This window comes from Alexandromys fortis, unplaced genomic scaffold (genome assembly GCF_014885135.2).
Source record: "Alexandromys fortis isolate MF-2015 unplaced genomic scaffold, M_Fortis_MF-2015_v1.1 scaffold_92, whole genome shotgun sequence".
Classification (NCBI taxonomy): domain Eukaryota; kingdom Metazoa; phylum Chordata; class Mammalia; order Rodentia; family Cricetidae; genus Alexandromys; species Alexandromys fortis.
The window spans coordinates 7,428,546-7,448,576 of NW_026067972.1; the positions used below are offsets into that span (position 1 = coordinate 7,428,546).

Sequence of the window (20,031 nt, forward strand, 5' to 3'; positions counted from 1 at the left end):
TTCCTACACAGCTTTCTGAAACCAAAGTCTTCACTGCTTCGTCTGTTCCAGCAGAGAACCACATCACTCCTGGGCAAAGGTAAAGGGTTTGCTGGGGTTTTTTATCTTTTTTTCCCCCCCTCAAAAACATAATTGGAAATTTATTTTAGGTCAACTGTTTCCAATTTTTACTCTTTTTTTACTCTTTTATTCCTCTATTTAGCTTTTGTTTCCCCTTCTTGCAGTGTCCATAGCTTCATTCGCGTCTCATTGGTTGTGTCCAAGGGTGATTGAATGGGTGTTTTTCTCGGGATTTGTTAGCAGATGTCTAGAGATTATACTAAACCTAGTTATAGTCCACGCTAGACTAGAAGTTAGAGATCTTACCTCTGGCGTTCTGGGTGTATATCACTATTCCTGGCTAAAACTATTTATTTAAAAATTAATATACTATATATCCTTTGCTTTCTTCATGCATTTGTTTGGTTGGTCTCAATCCTAATTTAAACTTGTCATTTAAATGGGTACATTAGTTGCAGTGGTCTAAATTCTAGAAAAAGAAGGGCATTTTTTTTTTTTCGTTTGTGTGATGATGGGGGTGTGTGGAGGCTAGAGGACAGACACTTTGTGTTGTCCTTTAGAAGGCTGTCCACCCTGAAAAAAAAATCCTTTGATGTTTGTTTTTGTGTGTGCCTGCGTGTGCATTGGTGCCCATGCGCCATAGCACTTTTGTTGATGTTGTTTTTCGAGACAGGTTTTCTCTGTGCTTTGGAGCCTGTCCTGGAACTAGCTCTGTAGACCAGGCTGGCCTAGAATTCACCTGCCTCTGCCTCCTGAGTGCACCACCGCCCGGCGCCATAGTACTTTTGTGGAAGAATTTGGAGGTCAGAGAAAATGTGTTTATATCATGTGTATTGCAGAGATCAAACTCGGGTTCTCTGGCTTGGCAGCACTCATCTTTACCCGCTGAACCATCTTCCTGGTCCCTGGCTCCCTTTTTTGGGGGAATTGGCTGGGGAAATAAGTTTCTCAGTGTTTGGGAACTGTTAAGGAGGATAGTCCACCTGTTTTGTCCTCTCCAGTGTGTTTGCTAGGAACGTCTTGACTGAACTATTGTGCAGCCCTGAGGATAATAATCTTAAGCCTGTATTGGAAAGTCAGGCTTGGTAGTTAGTGCTGCTTTATGATCCCAACATTCCAAAGGCTGAGGCACAAGTGTCATGGGTTTAAAGATAATTTGTGCTATCTAGTGAGACTGCTCAAATGAATGTGTACATAGCTGAATTACTTTTATTTCCCTTTTATAACTTTGCTATGTAGTCTAGGCTGATCTCTTAGCAGTCCTACTGCCTCAAACTCCCATAGGCTTACAGATGTGGGGCATCATTCCAGGTTTCACCAGAAATCTTAGAGAATCATACTCTTCACAGTAATTCTAAACACATTTGAAGATGTGCTTAAGGGTCTATGTGACTGACTCCTACAGCTGTTCTCTGACCTTAATACAAGCATTCAAACATATGTGCACACACATGCTCCAAAAGTAGTTAATTTTAAAATTAAAAAAATTTAAATGCTAGAAAGATCAAAGCCTAGATATGTATGTGTATATATCTTTAAAAACTAGGCAAGTCTAGCTTCTCAAAACCAAGCTAAATGAGACAGTTAAGACACATTAGGACAGTTAGGAGAGAAAGGTACATAGACCTCCATTGAATTTATGAATAAATGAAAAATGACTAATTTACTAATGGTACTTCAATTTCTTAAAAAGATAATTAAGAGAGCTGGAGAGGTGAATCAGTGGTTAAAAGCACTTGTTCTTTTGTAAAACCCAAGTTAGATTCCAGCACTACCATGACTGCTCATAGCTGTCCCTCACTCCAATTCCAAGGGATCTCTTTTGATCTCCACTGGCACCAGCCATACACAGATATACATACAAGTGAAACACTCAGCTGTAAAATAAATATGAAGAAAAGGCATGATGTTGAATGCCTTTAATCTTAGCATTCAGGAGGGAGAGACAGGAGGATCAGAAATTCAAAGCAAGGCTCACATACAAAGCAAATTTGAGCCTAATCTTGACTACCTGAGTCCTATTTTTAAAAACACAGAACATTACTCAAGCAGTGGTGGCACACACCCAGAACTCAGGAGGCAAAACCAGAGAAACAGAGAAACCCTGCCTCATAAAACGAACCAAAGAAACAAAAACCCAACCAAAATGCTTTAAAAAACAAACAAGCAAACAAACTTGCTGTTTTGGACAAGCCCTTGTCTGCACAAATTCAGCACAACTAATGAGATGGCACCAGGGACTGCAAACTTCACTGCTACCAGGGACTGTTATCCTTAGAGTTTGGCCGCTTTCGTTTCAGTATGATGTGCTTTTGTGTGTGTCTCACCGTGAAACCCTGGCTGTCTTGGAACCTATGTAGACTAGACTGGTCTTGAACTCAGAGACTTGCCTCTATCAGCCTCCCAATTGCTAGGATTAAAAAGGCATTGGTAACTTCATTAAGCATGGGGTCTTCAGGAATGCACCCGATAGCAACAGTCATCGAGAATTATGGCTCACACCTTGCAGTTCTTTCCTAAGTAGTAAAATGCTGGCAGTCGTCCTCCTCCAGGAAACGATGATGTGATGATTTCCAAGCACATATCTGATGATTCTGTGTGGAGCTCAGCTACTGAGTTTCCTGGGCCAGTGAGCAGTAACTGGGATGAAGGCATCCTTGTTTATTTTGTGTATATGTATTTTATGCTACTACACAGTGGAGGTCAGAGTACAGTTGATGATCATTGGTTTTCTCCTTTAACCCTGTGGGTCCCTGTGGTGGAACTCAGGCTGTCAGGTTTTGGTGGCAGGTGTCTTCTTTACCCTCCAAACCATCTCACTGGTCAAAACCCTGGACTTTTACAAAGTTCTTTATTGATTGATTTTTGAGTCTCTTCATAGCTGTGGCTGTCATGAAAGTACTATGCAGAACTGCCTGCCGCTGCCTCCTGAGTGCTGAGATAAAAGGTGTGCAGCAGCACGCTCGGCTCTTGGTTTCCCCTACAGTACCATTTCTCACTTGAATCTTACTAAACATTTGAACTAGAACTTGCTTTGATCTGGTAGTGTTGCAAGATTTATTATCACAACATGTAATTCACACAACTGATTTGTATCATTTATTAGAACACTAACTTAGGTTTTTAGAGTAAACACTAACTTTAGATTTTTAGCCTCAATTGAAATTGGTGTCTGGAAAGTGAAAATTGTTGTGTATAAGAAAAAGAACTTGGGCTAGGAGCTGAGTCTGTATGAGGAAGAAAGCCTGAATAGTTTACCCAGAACCTGTCTCATCTCCCTGGTATGGTGAGTTTAGTTAGAGAGCTGCTGGGGCAAACCTTTGCAAGGACTCATGGAGCACCATCCTGGGAAAATCTCTGACAGGTCCCACTCTACTGGGTAAGTCATTCATATGGCAGTCAGTGTCTATCCCAAACTTTATTATTCTTGAGACCATTCTTCCGAATTGTAATATGTGGTGGGTTTTCGGTCAGGGTGACAGGGCATTATAAGATACTTCGTTGGGCTGAAGTGGTGTTGCAATGCTTTTGCGGGTGGATCTCTGAGTTCATGGCCGACTTGGTCAATAGAGCTAGTTTAGGAAGCATAGACTACATACATAAACCCTGTCTTGAAAATCTTTGTTAGTTTGTTATTTCTTTATTCTTAAATATTCTAGAGAATTATATACATGGTTAGATATGTTATGAGATAGAATAAAGACTTTATATAGATACTTAAAATAAACTTAAGACTTAAAAACTTCTGCCATGGTTAAGGTCTTGATGCTTTAAGAATATTGATTCACTCTGTTTCAAGAAAATTGAAGCCGGAAGTGGTGGTGCATTCCTTCAATCCTAGCACTGAGTATGCAGAGGCAGGGGGGTTGCTTGAGTTAGAGGCTAGTCTGATGTACATAGTAACAGAAAATCAAAGAGTTGAAAGGGGAGCATGAGCTCAGGTAATAGTATCTGACCTCACAGCTCCCTCATGTTCTCACGGAGTCTGTCAGTGCCCATTTGTAAGGTGCGTTCTCTCTCTGGCTTTATAACTGTTTGAGTGACTGCTCAGCTTCTCTGAAACTCCAGTTCCCAGTGGTTTTGCTTATTTAATCTCTGGCTTAAATTTTCTTTATATTGATTTGCTCTCCAATTTGCTAGCTGGTGTGATTTGCACATGACAGTTGATTGCTCGTTTGTCTCTCATCTGCTTAGCATTGATCTAGTGGCCTTGCTCCAGAAGCCTGTCCCTCCCACTCAAGCCGCAGAAGCCAACTCCTTTGAAACATCCCAGCAGCAGGGCTTTGGCCAAGCACTCGTCTTCACAAACTCTCAACACAGTAATCAGACGGCGCCAGGGACTGGCAGCTCCACTTCTGCCAACGCCTATTCTCCTCACAGCTTGGTAACTCACTTTTATTTCAAATTGGGGTCTTCAGGAATGCACCCGATAGCAACAGTCATCGAGAATTATGGCTCACACCTTGCAGTTCTTTCCTAAGTAGTAAAATGCTGGCAGTCGTCCTCCTCCAGGAAACGATGATGTGATGATTTCCAAGCACATATCTGATGATTCTGTGTGGAGCTCAGCTACTGAGTTTCCTGGGCCAGTGAGCAGTAACTGGGATGAAGACATCCTTATTAATGTTTTGTTTTACTTTTCTTCCACTCCTTTCTATTTATTGCGGAGGTGCTTGCAGGCAGGTACGCCGATGTGCACAAGTGACACACTTGAAGAGAGACACTTGTAGGGGAGGTTTTCACTCTCACTGTGTGGCCATTTGGCAGCCCAACTGATCTATTTTCCCCTAGATTTTGTTTCAAAGGCTGTTTCTGTGTTTTTGATATGCTTAAAATAAAATGCAGATGTCTTAGTTCTGTCTAGGTGTTCCTACTGTGCAATTTTCTTCTACTCCCTAAAATACACTCCCCTTTCTTAAATTTCCAGGTAATATGACAGAAAACACATTTTCTAACCACCATTAGAAACACAGTGACTAGGACTTCCCATCAGAAAGAATTCTGGGATTGGTAGTGCAGCCTGCGTAGGAATGTCGCCACAGAAGGACAGCTGAAGTCTGTTGTAATGCAGAGGAGTCATGGTGTGCTTTCCTCTGCCTTTTCCTTCCCTGTTGATAGGGAGGGCAGTTTTGACTGCTAGAGGGTAGTCACTGAGGTCAAAGATGGAGCTTTACCATCAAGTTTGTTTAATGCTATGATCAATACCTCAAGATACTGTAGTGAGAGCCATTTAGCATTATATTAGAGCCATGGCTCTAAACATTGCTCCTATTTATAACCGAATTGCCAAAATGAAGTAAATAACAGTTTAATAATAGTAGTAAAATAGATTACCATAAGACAGAATGAGTCAGAATCTGTGGTGTTAGGATACCGACTCTGTGTGCATGTATTATATACCTGTGCATGTTCATATATGCCTTTTTGTATCTAGTAGCTAGTGGGTGGATGGTGGATTCTGTGTCCGTGAAAACAGTAGAGCTTGGGAAAACTTGAGCCAGAGCGGCTTGAGTGTAACCTTGATGGCAAAATAACATTTGCACAAATGCACTAAGAGGCAGGAGCTGTGGTTGTGGGCCTCACAGTGGAGAGCCCTGACTTTCTAACTGTGCTATTCCTAACCTTAGAACATTAATAATAGCCAGTCATGATGGTGTACTCCTTTAACCCCAGCACTTTGGAGACCAAGCCAGGCAGATCTCATGAGTTGGAGTTCAGATCTACAGAGTGAGTTCCACAGTAGTAGCCAGGGCTACACAGAGAAATCCTGTCGTGTCCTCCGCCCCCCAAGAATATTGCTAATAAAAATTACTGTTTACTCTGCTTCTGTAAGACACACACACTCTCTAAAGGAGTGGGGCATTTTTTTGTTTTGTTTTTCTTCTGGAGAATGATTGGTGTTCTTAGTCGTGACCCACCTGAGCGCAGTACTGTCAGGGCATTTACTCAGCTTTCTGCATGTTTCAGTGTCTGGTATTAAGATGTGAGCTTTTGGCATTCACTTCTTCACACTGCAGGGAACACTCAGAACTGACCTCTGTTACTGTCAGCAGAGAGAATTTACTCTCTGAAGGTTATAAAAGTGTTTTTATCTATCAGGCATATTTTTGACATTTAGTTGTTTCTTAAAAGTTCATTTTGGGGTTGGAGAGAAGGCCCAGCAGATAAAAGCAGTTACTGTTCTTGAAGAAGACCCAAGTTTGATTCCTAGCCCCATGAATTAAAAATAATAAATCAGTACTAATAAATAAAATAATTTTAAATTTATTTCAAGATTATAGTAAATGTTTTGTTTTCTTACTTTCACATCAGGAGGAATGCTCCTTTATTTAGCTATAGTTAAACTATAGTCACATTTTCATGTACTGTTTTCTAAAGCAAGGTTTGCTTGTTCAGATGATCCAAGGTGCGGTGTTCTTGTTTCTGCAGACCACTGTGTTTGCTCAGGGCTTGCCCTCTTTCCATGTCTTTGCAGTCGTCTGTCCTGGGCTCGGGGTTTGGAGAGCTAGCCCCATCAAAGATGGTGAACATCACCAATTCCCAGATTCTGGAGAAGCTGAAAGCACCAAGTATGAGCCCGTTCACCACCACTTCCGGTGCACAGCAGACCAGCACAGGTGCCCCCGCCTCCACTGCTTCATGGGACCTCAAGCCCTCAGCATCACAGTCGGTCCTTAGTCATTTTGGTAAGTGCATGTACTATACTGAGTTAATCAGCAGAGCTGTTGTGTATGAACAGTATGGAGGGACTTGTTCAGAGTCTCTTAGAATACATACTGCTTGGAAAATTAAGTTAGTTGTCTCAGTGTACAGTGCCTACATTTATTTATTGTACAATTTACAGGAATAGATTCTTAGCTAGAAGAGAACACAAATGTTCTTTGGTGCTTTATGCCTGGAATTCCATCATTTATGAGGTGGAGGGAGGAGGATCACCAAAAACTCGAGACCAAGCTAGCACAGTCTAGTATAGAGTAGGAACCTGTCACAAAAGCCACTTTGAGCCAGTTTGATCGCCAACTTGGGAGGCAAACCGGTCTCCATCAGTTTGAGTCCAGCTGATTTGAGTTCCAGGACTAAATAATGAGAGCCTGTCAAAAATACAACGAAATAGCAACAGGGAAAACCAAGCAGTTGGGACTAGAGAGGTGAATTAGCGAGTCCTGGTTGATCTTTCAGAGGACCTAGGTTGGAATCCCACCATCCACGTGGCCTTGGCTCACACCCATCTTTGCTCCAGTTTTAGGTAATCCAGTGTCCTTTTCTAGCCCTCGTGGACACACACATGATATAGATATAGCTCATCCATAAATAGGGCAATCTTCAGTGCCCTAAAGATGAGGGAAGATGCTCTCTGCATATTAAAATGGAGCAGCCTCTGAAAATGAAATGAAGATGCATAATTATGCTTGTTTGTTTATGATAGTCAAGAACCCAGGTACAAAGCTGGTTCTCTAGAGCAAGAGTGAGAACAGCAAGTGGAAAAGGTTGTATTTTCACACATGTACTTTACAGTTTTGTGATATCACACATAATATATAGTAATCAAAATAGTTTTTTAAAGGTATGTACCAAATTGGCTAGGGAGATGGCTCAGTTTGCAAAGTACCCGCTGTGTTAAGGAGAACGTCTGTGTTTGACTTGTTGACACCCACATCAAAGCTGGGTGTAGTGGCGCACATTCGTAATCCTAGCATTGAGGAAGCAAACAGGTTAATCCCTGGAGCTCTCTGTCTAGCTTCTGGTGAGTTCAAAATAAAGTACAGAGCCACTCTGGAAAACATTTTGTGGTGACCTCTGGCTACACACAGAATATAACAAAACTGATGAAATACCAAGCATGTAAATCCGTTAGCTAACGCACAGGTGTCTCTGCTTTGTGTCTTCTGCATGAGGAATGAGAACAAACCCTGTCCAGTCACCAGCAGTCTACTTGTCCTTCCCTCCTGGGCCCTACCCTCCACTTTTCAGCTGGACGACTCGGATCACCTGGTAGCCGTAGTGGCATAGCGTCCGAGACGTGTTGCAGAGTTACCCATTCATTGCTGCTTATTTTCTCTTTCCACGTCTCTTAGATTTCAAATCTCAGCCTGAGCCATCCCCAGTTCTTAGCCAGTTGAGCCAGCGACAGCAACACCAGACTCCGGCAGTCAGTGTTCCTCCTCCTGGTTTGGAGTCCTTTCCTTCCCAGGCTAAACACCGAGAGTCAACACCTGGAGATGGTCCTTCTGCTACTGACAACAGACTCTTGCAGCTTCCCAACATGGCTGTTGAAAACATTGTATCTGCCCACCAACCACAGCCCAAACACATCAAACTCCCTAAGCGTCGGATACCTCCAGCTAAGGTAGGCATTCCATCCCAAAGGATCTATTTCACAATAGCTCAGGTATTGGAAAACTGAGTATTAGACATTGGGATACAGTGTCTTCAAGCATAATTCATCATTGTTTGGGAGGATTTGGCCATTTTTCAGGCACTGGGCTACTTGTTCATTCAAGCACTTTTGTTATTGTTTATGGTATCTCATGGTTGGGAGGTGTACCTGACCAGATAATGTTTTCACCACTGCCTACATCCTCAGCTGCCAACTACCATGACTCCCAACAACTCTGAAACCATCTTCTGCAACCCAATAAGTTGTTTGCTTGGTTTCCCTCACTGTTTAAAAGATTCTGTTTCCCTTCTTTCTTTCTTTTTCTCACCATTTTTGCCAGTGCAGCTCACTGAAGCCATTTTCTTTAATCTGTTGTAAGCCTTGAGTCCTGGAGCTCCCGTCCTCCCATCCTGACAGAGCTTTGCTTTTGTAGGTTCCTGCTTCCGCAGTGGAAATGCCTGGTTCTACGGATGTCACGGGATTGAATGTACAATTTGGGGCTCTGGAATTTGGGTCAGAACCATCTCTCTCTGAGTTTGGACCAGCAGCTTCAGGCAGTGAAAATAGTTGTCAGAGTCCTATCAGCTTGTACCCAACGTCTTTAAGGTACAGACCTCCCATTTTAGTCATGACTGAACATAGTCCTTCCTTTGCAAAGTCGAACAAAACAGTCTAAGAAATTGGTGAGGACAACTTAGTAATGCTGTTGTGCAGCGCTCAGCATGTTTAGCTTCTCAGACTCTGCTTTAGCGGGTACTCATTTCTCCCACTCCTTCCCTCCCTTTGACAAAACCATGTCAGAACTCGTCTGATCTAGAGGTGTCCTGTAACTAGAATCGTGTAAAATGTGGCTTTTATGTCTCCTAGCTTTTACTTAAAGCTTTCAAAGGTTGTCCATACTGCATGTGCGTGAACTTGTATTGCCTAGCGTTTCACTGAGCAGGTGTTTGGTAGATATTTAGGTTCTTTTCTCCTTTTGCTTGTGGTGTAACTGCTGTGTTACCAGTGTCTTAGTAGCAGAATGCTGGGTCATTGAATGCACCTGGAGCCTTCGGGCTTGCATGGCGGAGGCAGCACTTAGCACTCCCTGCAGTCCAGCAGGGACCTGACTTTTCTAGCTCTCCAACACGTCATTTTGCTTAAGTGAAATATTTTGCAAATAGATTTGATATTTTTCTTAGTTGGGTTTTCCATATCTAGAGGGAAAGCCTGATAAATTAAAGACTAGTGCAGTTCTGTAGTGAATGCCACTACAGATAGAGTGTGATATGGAGCCAGTGTGTCTAACACCGTGTACTCTTTTCAGTGACCCTTTGAATGCCTCTTTACCAATGACCAGTGCTGTACAAAACTCCACCTACACAACTTCAGTCATTACCTCCTCCAGTCTGAGCAGCTCGTACCTGAGCTCCGCTAGCCCAGTAACTACGTCTTCCTCTTACGACCAGAATTCTGTGCATACACGGATTGCATACCAAAGCTCTGCGAGCCCACCAGACCCAGCTCCAGGCTCTGTGGCTGTAAGTGATTCATCTGGGTTTCTTTTCTTAGGATATCCTCCATGCAAGTTAGTGTGCAGTTTAGCAAATCATGCTCTAGAAATTATTTATTTATTAGCCAGGCAGTGGTGGCACATGCCTTTTATCTCTGCATTCAGGAGGCAGATGTATCTTTGAATTCAAGGTCGGCCTGGTCTACAGAGTGAGTAGGATAGCCAGCACTAAATAGAGACACCGTGTCTCAAAAAATGGGAGGAAAAAAATTGTGTTTGTGTGTGTGTGTGGGGGGGGGTGGAGAGACAGAGAGAGAGAGGTGAAAGTCAAGAGAACAACTTGCAGGAGTTGTTCTCTCTTTATCTTGTGTCCCGAAGAGCTCACCCAACTAAGGGCATCAGGCTTGGCAGCTAGTGCCTTTGCTCACAGAGCCATCTTGCTTGCCTGTTGTAGTTGTTTAGGTAAAAGAACTTTCCTTGTATCAAAATAATAATAGTGCTTTCCAGACTGACTTTTGGCAAGGCCTGCGGTACCAGATGTGAACTGTTTACTGTGGAACAGTCACCAAATCCAACCAGGAAAGCATCGATTACTCCCATAACAGACATACCATTATTAACCAGTTGAGTTCTTGTTGCCTGGTTGGTATGAATTATTGCATACAAGGTTCACTGCCAAGTAAGACATGTTGATGATAACATGTGGAGCCATGCAGTAGGGTTTTTAGAATCCAGCACTAATGAGATCCATCAACAGTTAAGAAAATTGCTTGTACTGTTTTGTGGACCTTCCTGGCCAAGAACTACAGGATAGTGTATCTAGCCTCCATCACTGGCATTTTTGTTTCCTGATCTATTGCTTCTTAAGAATAGCTTGATCCACGAATACCGAACATATCCATTCAGATAATCTCAAAGACTTATTTTGTTAAGAGTTCAAGAGAAGAGCAGCAGGGCAGATAAAGTCTAAACCTTGGCAGTGGTTGGTAGACAGAGAAGAACGAGGGGTGAGGTTGGGAAGCAGCTGTAGACAAGAATTTCTAGTGAAGTGGTGTGAAGCCTAGTGTGTTGAGCTGGGTGTGGTGCATTGCCTAGACTGAGAGCCACCATGTGGGTGTGGCTGGGCATCCAATACTCCTATACCTCTGGAAGAGCAGTCAGCCCAGCCCCCTTTCTGCAGTGTTCTCTCTCCAGGCCTAGTTGGACATTTTTCAGCAGAAAGAGCACATCAGCTTCTTTTTCCTGTAGTTGCTCCTTTCTGGAGATGGAACTTCTTTTTTTTTTTAATATTTATTATGTATACAATATTCTGTCTGTGTGTATGCCTGAAGGCCAGAAGAGGGCGCCAGACCTCTTTACAGATGGTTGTGAGCCACCATGCGGTTGCTGGGAATTGAACTCAGGACCTTTGGAAGAGCAGGCAATGCTCTTAACCACTGAGCCATCTCTCCAGCCCCTCCTTTCTGGAGATGGTATCTGAACAACATGGCCTTTGCTGCAGAGTGCACGTCCTGTGGCTTCCTCCGCAGCCTGTGGAGGCAGGTGTCAGTTCCGTCACAATGCCTTACTTAGGTGTGTTTAAACAAGTTGACTTAGGTTCTACAATTTGTGGATAATATAACCATAACCCACTCTGTACTAACCATCTTCAGAAATGCTGTGGCTTAGGTCACATCTCATCTTTTCTTAGAAATATTTCTTGCCGGGTGGTGGTACACATGTCTAATCCCCGCATTTGGGAGGCAGAGGCAAGGCAGGTCTTGGTGAGTTTGAGGGGTCTCATCTACAGAGCTGGTTCCAGGACCGGCTCCAAAGCTATACAGAAAAACCCTGTCTCAAAAGACAAGAAAAAGAAAAAGAAAGAGAAGAAATATTTCTCAAGGTGTGATGCTTTTTATTATTACTTCTTTTAAAAAAGGGTTTGGAATTTTTTTTTTTAACAAAATTTTAGAGACTTTTTTGCATTACAGAATTTTCGTGAGATGGAAAGCGTCAGGAATTAGTTGTGATGGGATTGGGCTTCGGGGTCAGGTCAGCAGCTGTAGTTGTTTCAGTGTGCCTTCAGCCTCCTGTGCCCTCGAATCTGGTTCTCAAAATGCCCACTTCTTTTGATATTGTATCTCCTTTTTTATTTTATTTTCCTTTTATATTAAAAAAAAGTGAGAGATGGGCTGGAGACACAGCGTAGTGTTGAGCCCTTCCTACTCTTGCACACACTTCAGGTGTATCATACCCACCTGTTACTCTGAGACCGTCTTCCAGCTGCTTCTGTTACCCGAGTGACATGCCGTCACATAGATACACACATACACGTAAATAAAGATAAAGTCTTTGAAAAAACAACTGCTCTTTTGTTAACCTGTACATATGGTTGTTGTGGTCTCATCGAGAGTCACGGGTGGTTGTCTGGACATGTGCATGTGTTAACTCTCTCTCTGTTGTTTGTAGAACGGACATGGTGGTAGCCGAAGTCAGCACGCCGTGGACAGTAAGTGTTATGTTCTCATTATCACTTGTGGAAACCAAACAGTGGAATTTTGGGTAACATAATTTGGGAAACACCAATTGATCAGTGGTTAATTCACTAAAATCAGTACTTGACCTTTTTTCTAGAAACCACTGTTGGTTTGTTTTTGAGATGTTCTCACTCGTAGCTCTGGCTAACCTGGAGTTGTAAGAGCTCTGCTTACCTCTGACCCCTGTGTGTAGGATTCAAGATGTATTCTACCACACCACATCCCAAAACTACTTTTATGGAGAGGGTGTTTTATTCACCGTGTCTGCCAGAATGACCTCAGGCTTCACAGTTAATGAATGTAAAGGGTCTAGGAATCCCAGTGAGCCTGTAAGATGCTCCATTCTCAGCCTGTTCTTGCTCTCTCTTCCTGCCCCTTTTTCAAGAAAACATTTCTCTGAGTCTTCTACGAAGTCATCCTTGGTTGTGGAGGTGACCTTTGGCCTCTTAGACTGGGGTTAGATGCTTCATGGCTGTCTTAATCTTCTGAAACAGATGCTAAGAGATCCAGGAGTCACCTCAAACTCACCCCTCAACCCTGACCTTTTATTTTCCCAGCCATTAAACTAGAATTGGCACATTTCTCTCAATCGCCCAAAACACAAGGTATTTCACTCCAAACTGCTAAGCCTTTTTGGATTTTCAAGACAGGCTTTCTCTTTGTTCCAGGCTGTCCTTGAACCTCCTCTGTAGGTTCTGTGGCCTGTCTCTGCCACCCGAGCTGGAATTAAAGGTGTGCACCACTACTGCAAAACAAACAACAAAACCACACCCCGTTATCGATTCTATTCTAAATTCATGAATTAATCAGCATTAATCTTATAATTTTTCCTACATTTTTATTCAGCTCTATCCAGAGACTAAAATGGCTTCAACTAGACCAAACTGTGGAAATGAAAGCCTACTCCTTTACCAGGACAGGGTTGAATTGTGGCTGGCCAACCCACTCTCATACTCCTTAACCTAATGATTAAATCCTAACAGTTTCAGTATTCATTGACATTAATTACGTCCCTCTCACAAATATCAATTAAAATATTATATTATTTGTATCCTGTACAATCCTTCACTAATAGAATTTTTACCCAAATGAATCATTGTAACATCAATAGCTGTGATGGCCCTACTCAGTTTTCTTACATACGTCTAATTTATGTCACCACACTCATTGTCTGTTGGTCAGAAGAGTGCCTACTTAGTCTACATGTAGCTCTGAGTTTAATCTCCAGGACATATCCTACCAGGAGTGCTGGCAGGAGCCTGTAATGGTAGCCCTAGGAAGGCATGAGAATCAAAACTACATGGGTGTGGTGGTATACAGTGTAGAAGGATCAGGAGTTCAAAGTCATCCTTGGGTTCTTAGAAGTTCATAGTTGGCTATCTCAGAAAGAAGCCAGGTTGCCCAAGCTGCAGGCCAACCTTTCACCTGCCCGCTATGAACTCTCCCTTCTTGTTAAGAGTGAAGTGTTTCTTCCCAGGGCATTCTGCAAGAGAGAAAAGACGATGATGTGTTTCCAAGCACATATCTGACTTATTATATGTGTGGATGACAATCAAGCTGAGTCTTTTCCAAAGGTCATCAGTTACGTCCATCTCATCCCTGAAACATAAAACCTTGTGTCTGTGAGACACACAGAGGAAGTTCCCACTGTGCATTTGCAAGTAGATGGTGGTGTGAGTTCTTCCTGCACATTCCCCTGCAGCCTGTACTTCACTGGTACATGTGGGTGGAGGTGCTCTGGGGAGTTCTTGCTCTTCTCCCTCGGGCCATGCTTTCTGTGGGAAGTTTGTTCACTGCACACACACATCCATGTTGGCCCATCTTTTCTTCTCTGGGTGCATGTCAGGTTTCTGAAAGTGGGAGAGATATGTCCCCATCAAGACAGCTTAGGATTGGGTGTCCTTTTCTGTTCTCTGCCCACACCTGTCACACCTGTGTGACGCAGTAGAGCTGTCTGGTGACATGCCTAGGTGATATGCTAAGAAATGTAGCATGTTGTATATCATATCTGAACGTGACCAGATATCAACTGTGTCTCCAGTACTAAGGGTTGCTTCTGCGGCTAAAGATACGTTTCTTGCAGGTACTTCATCCATTTTAGAGCCAAAAACGACAGACCCTGCAGCCCTCCCATCTGTGGGTTCCTTACCCAGCACCACCTCCTGCACTGTACTTCTGCCCTCCTCCCAACACACTGCCACTTTGCCCGCCTTGTCCCAGTCTGGGGACCTGTCCAGAAGCCCTCTTTCTCAACTTACCAGGTACGTGGGTGACAGAAAAGAAAGGGGATGGAGACTTGTGGGGTTCCTATCAAGCTGATGCCATTAACAAAGCTTATTTGTCACCTCTGGTGGAGTGTTGTAAAATACTGACTTAGACTTTGACCAGTCATGGCCCAGCATCACCTGATATGAAAACCCTAACTGCTTCTGATGTCTCTGTCCGAGGTCTCCTGAGAAGCGGGAGAACCACATGCAGATACTTAATGGCTTGCTTGTCCCAAGTTCTTGACCCATGCCACTTTAATATGGAATAAGAATGACATGTAACTGATTTAAATTTGTCCTGATTCCAGAAATAAATTATTGGAATAGGATACAGGAAAAGAAATTGGCTTGTTAACATATCTTCTAGGTAGAGTTGTTTGATCCATTTAGTTGAGAGCAAACGTGAATTGTTTCAACTCTGTATCTGACTGGAATTTAAGCTGGACTTTTAGGTGTGGGCAACACATAGAACCTCTCTTGACTCAGTCTTATGAACTCTCCAGGTAAACAATCCTGGTTTTACTCTTTTTATAGCTAAAATAGGTTATAATTTATTGAAGCCGTGTAAGTCACTTTTGACCAGTAGGAGTACTTGCCACAGAAGTCTAAGGGCATGAAGTCTGATTCCAGCCAGGCAATCTCAGGGATAGGATTGACCTTGATTATAGCTAAACCAGGTAGGTCTTGCTTCTGTGAAAAAAACTTGTGTTGTTTGGACCTGTGCTTTATTTTATTTTCTAGTTCCCTCTCCAGCCACCAGAACAGCTTGTCTTCTGCACACGCAGCACGTCCTACAAGCACGCCACACACTGTAAGTGTGTACCCCTCCTGCACAGTATACCAAGACCTCCCGTGTGTAGTGGGGAAATTGGTTCATTTTGGTCTGAGATAACCCAGAGTCTCATGGTTCACCACCTCAGTTTCTTATTCCTGTCTGCAGATCTCACTGTCTGCTAAAGGATGTAAACCAAACTGCACTGCATTGTTGGTGCCATTTGGGGCTTTGCTAGTGCTAGTGATTAGATGTCATACCATCTTTGCTTGCTTAGAGACAGTTTGAGGAAAGATGTTTTAGAAGGTCACGAAATCCAGGCCAGGAGCATTTCAGAGTGGAGGTTTCTGCGAAGGAATACCTGTGAGTGTTTCTGACGTTTATGTATGTGCACCTTTCGTGTGCCTGCTACCACAGAGGTTAGAGCTACAGATGATTGTGAGGCACCAGGTGTGTGCTAGGGACCAAATCTAGGTCCTCTGCAAGAGTAGCCAGTGCTTTTAATCACTGAACAATCTCTATAGCTCCCTTCTTTTTATTTATGTGTGCACCTGTTGGTGTTGTCTGTGTGTGGCTGCGGTGGGTAAACATAGAGCTGGGAAAGGGTATTGAACCCCCCTAAAGTTGGTGTGACAGTAGGCTGTGAGCCTTCTGATAGGATATGGGTGCTTGGAACAGAAATGTACATGCCGACCTTGAGCCATCTCTCCAGCACCTTAAAATAAAGTGACATCTCTTCTCTGTCTCCAAAATCATTGTGCGTTGATTGTCTTTTGGGTGCTCCCCATCTTTGGAGAGCTGCCCTTTCCATGAGACTATATGTAACCTCCATTTGCTGTTTTGTAACACTGGGGTAGGAGCAGAGACTCCCGTCTTCTAGAAGAGTTGCATGTGCTCTTAGCCACTGGGGTTAACAGTCTCAGACTGGTTTGGAACTCACTATGTGGACCACGCTGGACCAGCCCCCAGACCAGTTTAATAGTCTTTGTGTTCAGTCCTGCTGCCTGAATCTGGCTACATTGGCCCTGAGACAGAGTGATTCTCCCTCAATTTATAGTCGCCAAGTAGTGTCACTGCCCACTGCCTGTTGTGCCATAGGTCTGTCTGGACTCCTGTCTGCCCCAGCTCCTCCTTTCTTGCTACCAAATCCACACATCTTGACTTTTGTCTCGACAGCATGCCAGTGTGGAGAGCACCCCATCCTCAGCCACCTTCTCCACAGCTGCAACCTCTGCCCCAAGTGCCCCATCCTCGGGAGTTGTCCTGCCTGGGAACAGCCTATGCCTGGGTGGGACCACAGTGAGCGTGCCCAGCAACAGTACCAGGGCCACAGCCTTGGTGACCTCAGGTATGTCCCTCGCCTACCCCTCCCCCCAACTCCACCAGTGAACTTCCAGGCCTCATGTTGAAGGGGGTAGGAAATCTATTGTTTGATTTTTTTTTCCTCTTTTTAGGCAAAGCACCCCCAAACCTGCCTCAAGGGGTGCCTCCTCTGCTACACAATCAGTACCTCGTGGGCCCTGGAGGACTGCTCCCTGCTTACCCGGTGAGCACATAGTGGAACTCTGGTTGGCTTAGGGGCTGGTTCCTTGCAGGACACGATAAATGGGCTACCTGAGGCAGCTCATCTCTCCCTGTCTCTGTCTACCCAATACCTGATGTGTCTTCCTCCTAGACTTTATGTAGACGAGATCTTTTCCTATAGCACCTGACCCCGGTCCCATTCTTGAGTGTATCTGTTTTGGTACCTGAGGTGGCTTTGGTGTGGTCCCTGATCTGCTGATTCTCCTGCAGATCTACGGATATGATGAGCTCCAAATGCTGCAGTCCCGGCTGCCAATGGTGAGTACGAAATGACGTAGTGGACCTGGACAGCTCAGACTCTCAGGGCTCTCCTCCTTTCCTCGCTTGACTCCTCAGCTATGGGATTCCTCCACACCACCTTTGAGAAGCTGTGTGTGGTCCTACGTTTGGGTTGACCATTTCTTTTGAGCAGTGGTCATCCTGGGGAATCTGAGAGACTTTAGACCAAGAACACATGTAAGCCGTGCCCTGTACCAAATCTAGTCCCCTGTTTTCCTACTCTTATTTCTTTTTCATTTTCCTTAAGAAAACAAAAAACATCTGAATGTGGAAGTTCCTGTAATCCCAGAGAGATTGACTAAGTTTGAGTTGAAGACCAACATAGGCTGTGTGTTGAGATCCTGTCTCAGAACAAGCAAGCAAATATCACATAATTCGTGATCTGAGAGTTGCTTTTGGGTTTTAGTGTTGTCTTCCTCAGAGAGCGGCCAATGGCCACACTCATGGGGGCAGCATTGCTTTTCTCCCTGTGTGGAATGGGGGCAGGATTGGCTCACTTTATCTGTGTCACCTGGCTTTATCCTGCTGGCCCTGGTGCTGGTGCCTCGCTTCCAACCAGCGCTGTCTGTTCTGACTCTGGGTCTAGGGATAAAATAATGGGCCTTGTGGGAAAGCACAGTGGTAAGCCAAGGCAGTCAGTGGCGGACACAGAATGTGGTCTTCCGTGTTCCTCAGAGGAAGAGACTTCTACCCAAGCATGGGGCTGCCTGCTCCTTCTCCACTACCCCCAACTTCCCATGTTGTGTGGTGTACCAGATGTGTACCTGGTGCCCACATGGTAAAAGAGGGCTTCAGATCCCTGGAACTGGTTAAGGTTGTGAACAGCTAAGTGGGTTGCTGGAAGAGCAGCCAATTCTCTTAACCTTGGAGCCATCTCTCCAGCCCTTCCTTTTTCTTTTAAAAAGTTGTATCTTAGAGGACATCTCCAGTGCACCCATAGGGTAAACAGCTTTAAGTTTTCCCTTGGATCATATTTTCGCCTTCCTTTGGATTTCTCTTCTGGGCACCCTCCCCACCAGTCTCCATTTGGGCTTCTGAAAGCTGTTCGCTGTTTCCTGGACCTCTTTGGGATTCTATCTGAGAAGTCCATGATTTCCCTGGAGTTTACTAGACTAGAGCCCAGAGGATTTGAGTGCCATTCCCAGCTGAGGAAGGAATACACAGCCCAGAACCCTGGCTGGTAAGGGCCACGGCAGGACTTCTTCACCCAAGAGCACAACCTTCTTAGCCTTTGCAGCTGCTGCTCTCAAGCTTGCTCTACAGTGTTGTTGTTGCTGGTGCAAATGAATTGGGAGAGACTGGGATAGGCAGGGCTTGGACACAGGGTCCTGTAACCCACCTAGCACTGCTCAGTCCCCTGTAAGCCTCCCAGGCTTTGCCTCTTCTGTCTTGTGGGTGGCTCTTCATTTAGAGTCACTCACACAGCTAAGGCCAGTAAAGTTGGTTTGCTCTGTAGCGTTTACCAAATCTCCACGTGGTGAAAAAACAGGTGTTGAAGCAGGGACTTGGAGCTGTTTGCACCGAGGTTCCTGTCATAGGCACTCGGAGAGGCATCACCAGAGTGCCTGTGTTTTGTCAGCCGGATCTGCTCTGAGGGTGGGGTGAGGCCATCTGCTCAGTGAGTCTCCTTGTTTTGTTTCTAGGATTACTATGGAATTCCTTTTGCAGCACCCACACCCCTTGCCAGCCGAGATGGAAGTTTAGCTAATAATCCATACTCAGGTTAGTTGGCTCCGTGGGCAAGAGAGGGAGGGAATGGGCTGGTTCGTAGCCATAGGAGGCCAGAAGGGCTGAGGTGCTTGAGCTGTCAGTTAGACCTAACAGCTTAGCCTGCTGTTCTTCTAGGTGACGTCACAAAGTTTGGCCGAGGAGACTCTGCATCCCCTGCACCTCCAACACCAGCTCAGGCACAGCAGAGTCAATCACAGACCCACCACACGGCACAGCAGCCCTTTTTGAATCCTGCTCTGCCACCTGGGTACAGCTATACTGGCCTCCCCTACTACACAGGCGTGCCCAGTGCCTTCCAGTATGGACCCACTATGTTTGTGAGTATTTTCACTATGTTTGTGAGTATTTTCAGATCGTCCCGGGGCTGTGGGTCCTCGAGGCACCTGTCAGCAGTGAGCAAGTGTGGCCACAAGCCCCATTGCCTTATTGGCCTTGAGGATTATTGCTCAGGGGTCAGATTCTGTTTCCCGGCTGCCTTTATCCATCATGGATTGCTTTTCGGAAAAGGCTGGTTCTCTTGGCTGTGATTTAGTTTTGCCGGAGGCTCAGAGATCTGCCTGATCTCTTTGCCTTATTCTTTTTTTTTTTAAATATTTATTTATTTATTATGTATGCAATATTCTGTCTGTATGCCTGAAGGCCAGAAGAGGGCGCCAGACCTCTTTACAGATGGTTGTGAGCCACCATGTGGTTGCTGGGAATTGAACTCAGGACCTTTGGAAGAGCAGGCAATGCTCTTAACCTCTGAGCCATCTCTCCAGCCCCTCTTTGCCTTATTCTTACACTCCACCCTCACCTGCCTGTCCTGTCCCACTAGGTCCCACCGACCTCAGCAAAGCAGCATGGTGTGACCCTCAGCACCCCCCCTACCCCTTTTCAGCAGGCCAGTGGCTATGGGCAGCACACTTACAGCACAGGTAAGGGCATAACTGTACTGAGGGGCACAGGGTTGG

The 20,031-nt window shown here is 44.6% G+C and overlaps 1 protein-coding gene and 3 non-coding genes across 4 annotated transcripts in view; all 4 read left to right on the forward strand.

The window, feature by feature from the left end:
• Ubap2 (ubiquitin associated protein 2) overlaps positions 1–20,031 on the forward strand; it is a 68,716-nt gene that overhangs the window by 48,075 nt on the left and 610 nt on the right. Inside the window, exons 10-24 of the mRNA XM_050155910.1 lie at positions 12–79; positions 4,255–4,444; positions 6,536–6,746; positions 8,136–8,407; positions 8,871–9,043; positions 9,744–9,957; positions 12,378–12,417; positions 14,529–14,706; positions 15,454–15,523; positions 16,661–16,832; positions 16,939–17,030; positions 17,279–17,326; positions 18,991–19,069; positions 19,193–19,395; positions 19,896–20,026. Of these exons, the coding sequence (XP_050011867.1) occupies positions 12–79; positions 4,255–4,444; positions 6,536–6,746; positions 8,136–8,407; positions 8,871–9,043; positions 9,744–9,957; positions 12,378–12,417; positions 14,529–14,706; positions 15,454–15,523; positions 16,661–16,832; positions 16,939–17,030; positions 17,279–17,326; positions 18,991–19,069; positions 19,193–19,395; positions 19,896–20,026 (2,141 nt within the window). The remainder of the gene's footprint in view (positions 1–11; positions 80–4,254; positions 4,445–6,535; positions 6,747–8,135; positions 8,408–8,870; positions 9,044–9,743; positions 9,958–12,377; positions 12,418–14,528; positions 14,707–15,453; positions 15,524–16,660; positions 16,833–16,938; positions 17,031–17,278; positions 17,327–18,990; positions 19,070–19,192; positions 19,396–19,895; positions 20,027–20,031) is intronic.
• On the forward strand, positions 2,607–2,687 carry LOC126509935 (small nucleolar RNA SNORD121A). The gene has a single exon (XR_007594281.1). It is a non-coding gene; the product is annotated as a small nucleolar RNA SNORD121A (small nucleolar RNA).
• Positions 4,567–4,647, forward strand: LOC126509936 (small nucleolar RNA SNORD121A). The gene has a single exon (XR_007594282.1). It is a non-coding gene; the product is annotated as a small nucleolar RNA SNORD121A (small nucleolar RNA).
• LOC126509937 (small nucleolar RNA SNORD121A) lies at positions 13,936–14,017 on the forward strand. Its single transcript, XR_007594283.1, has one exon. It is a non-coding gene; the product is annotated as a small nucleolar RNA SNORD121A (small nucleolar RNA).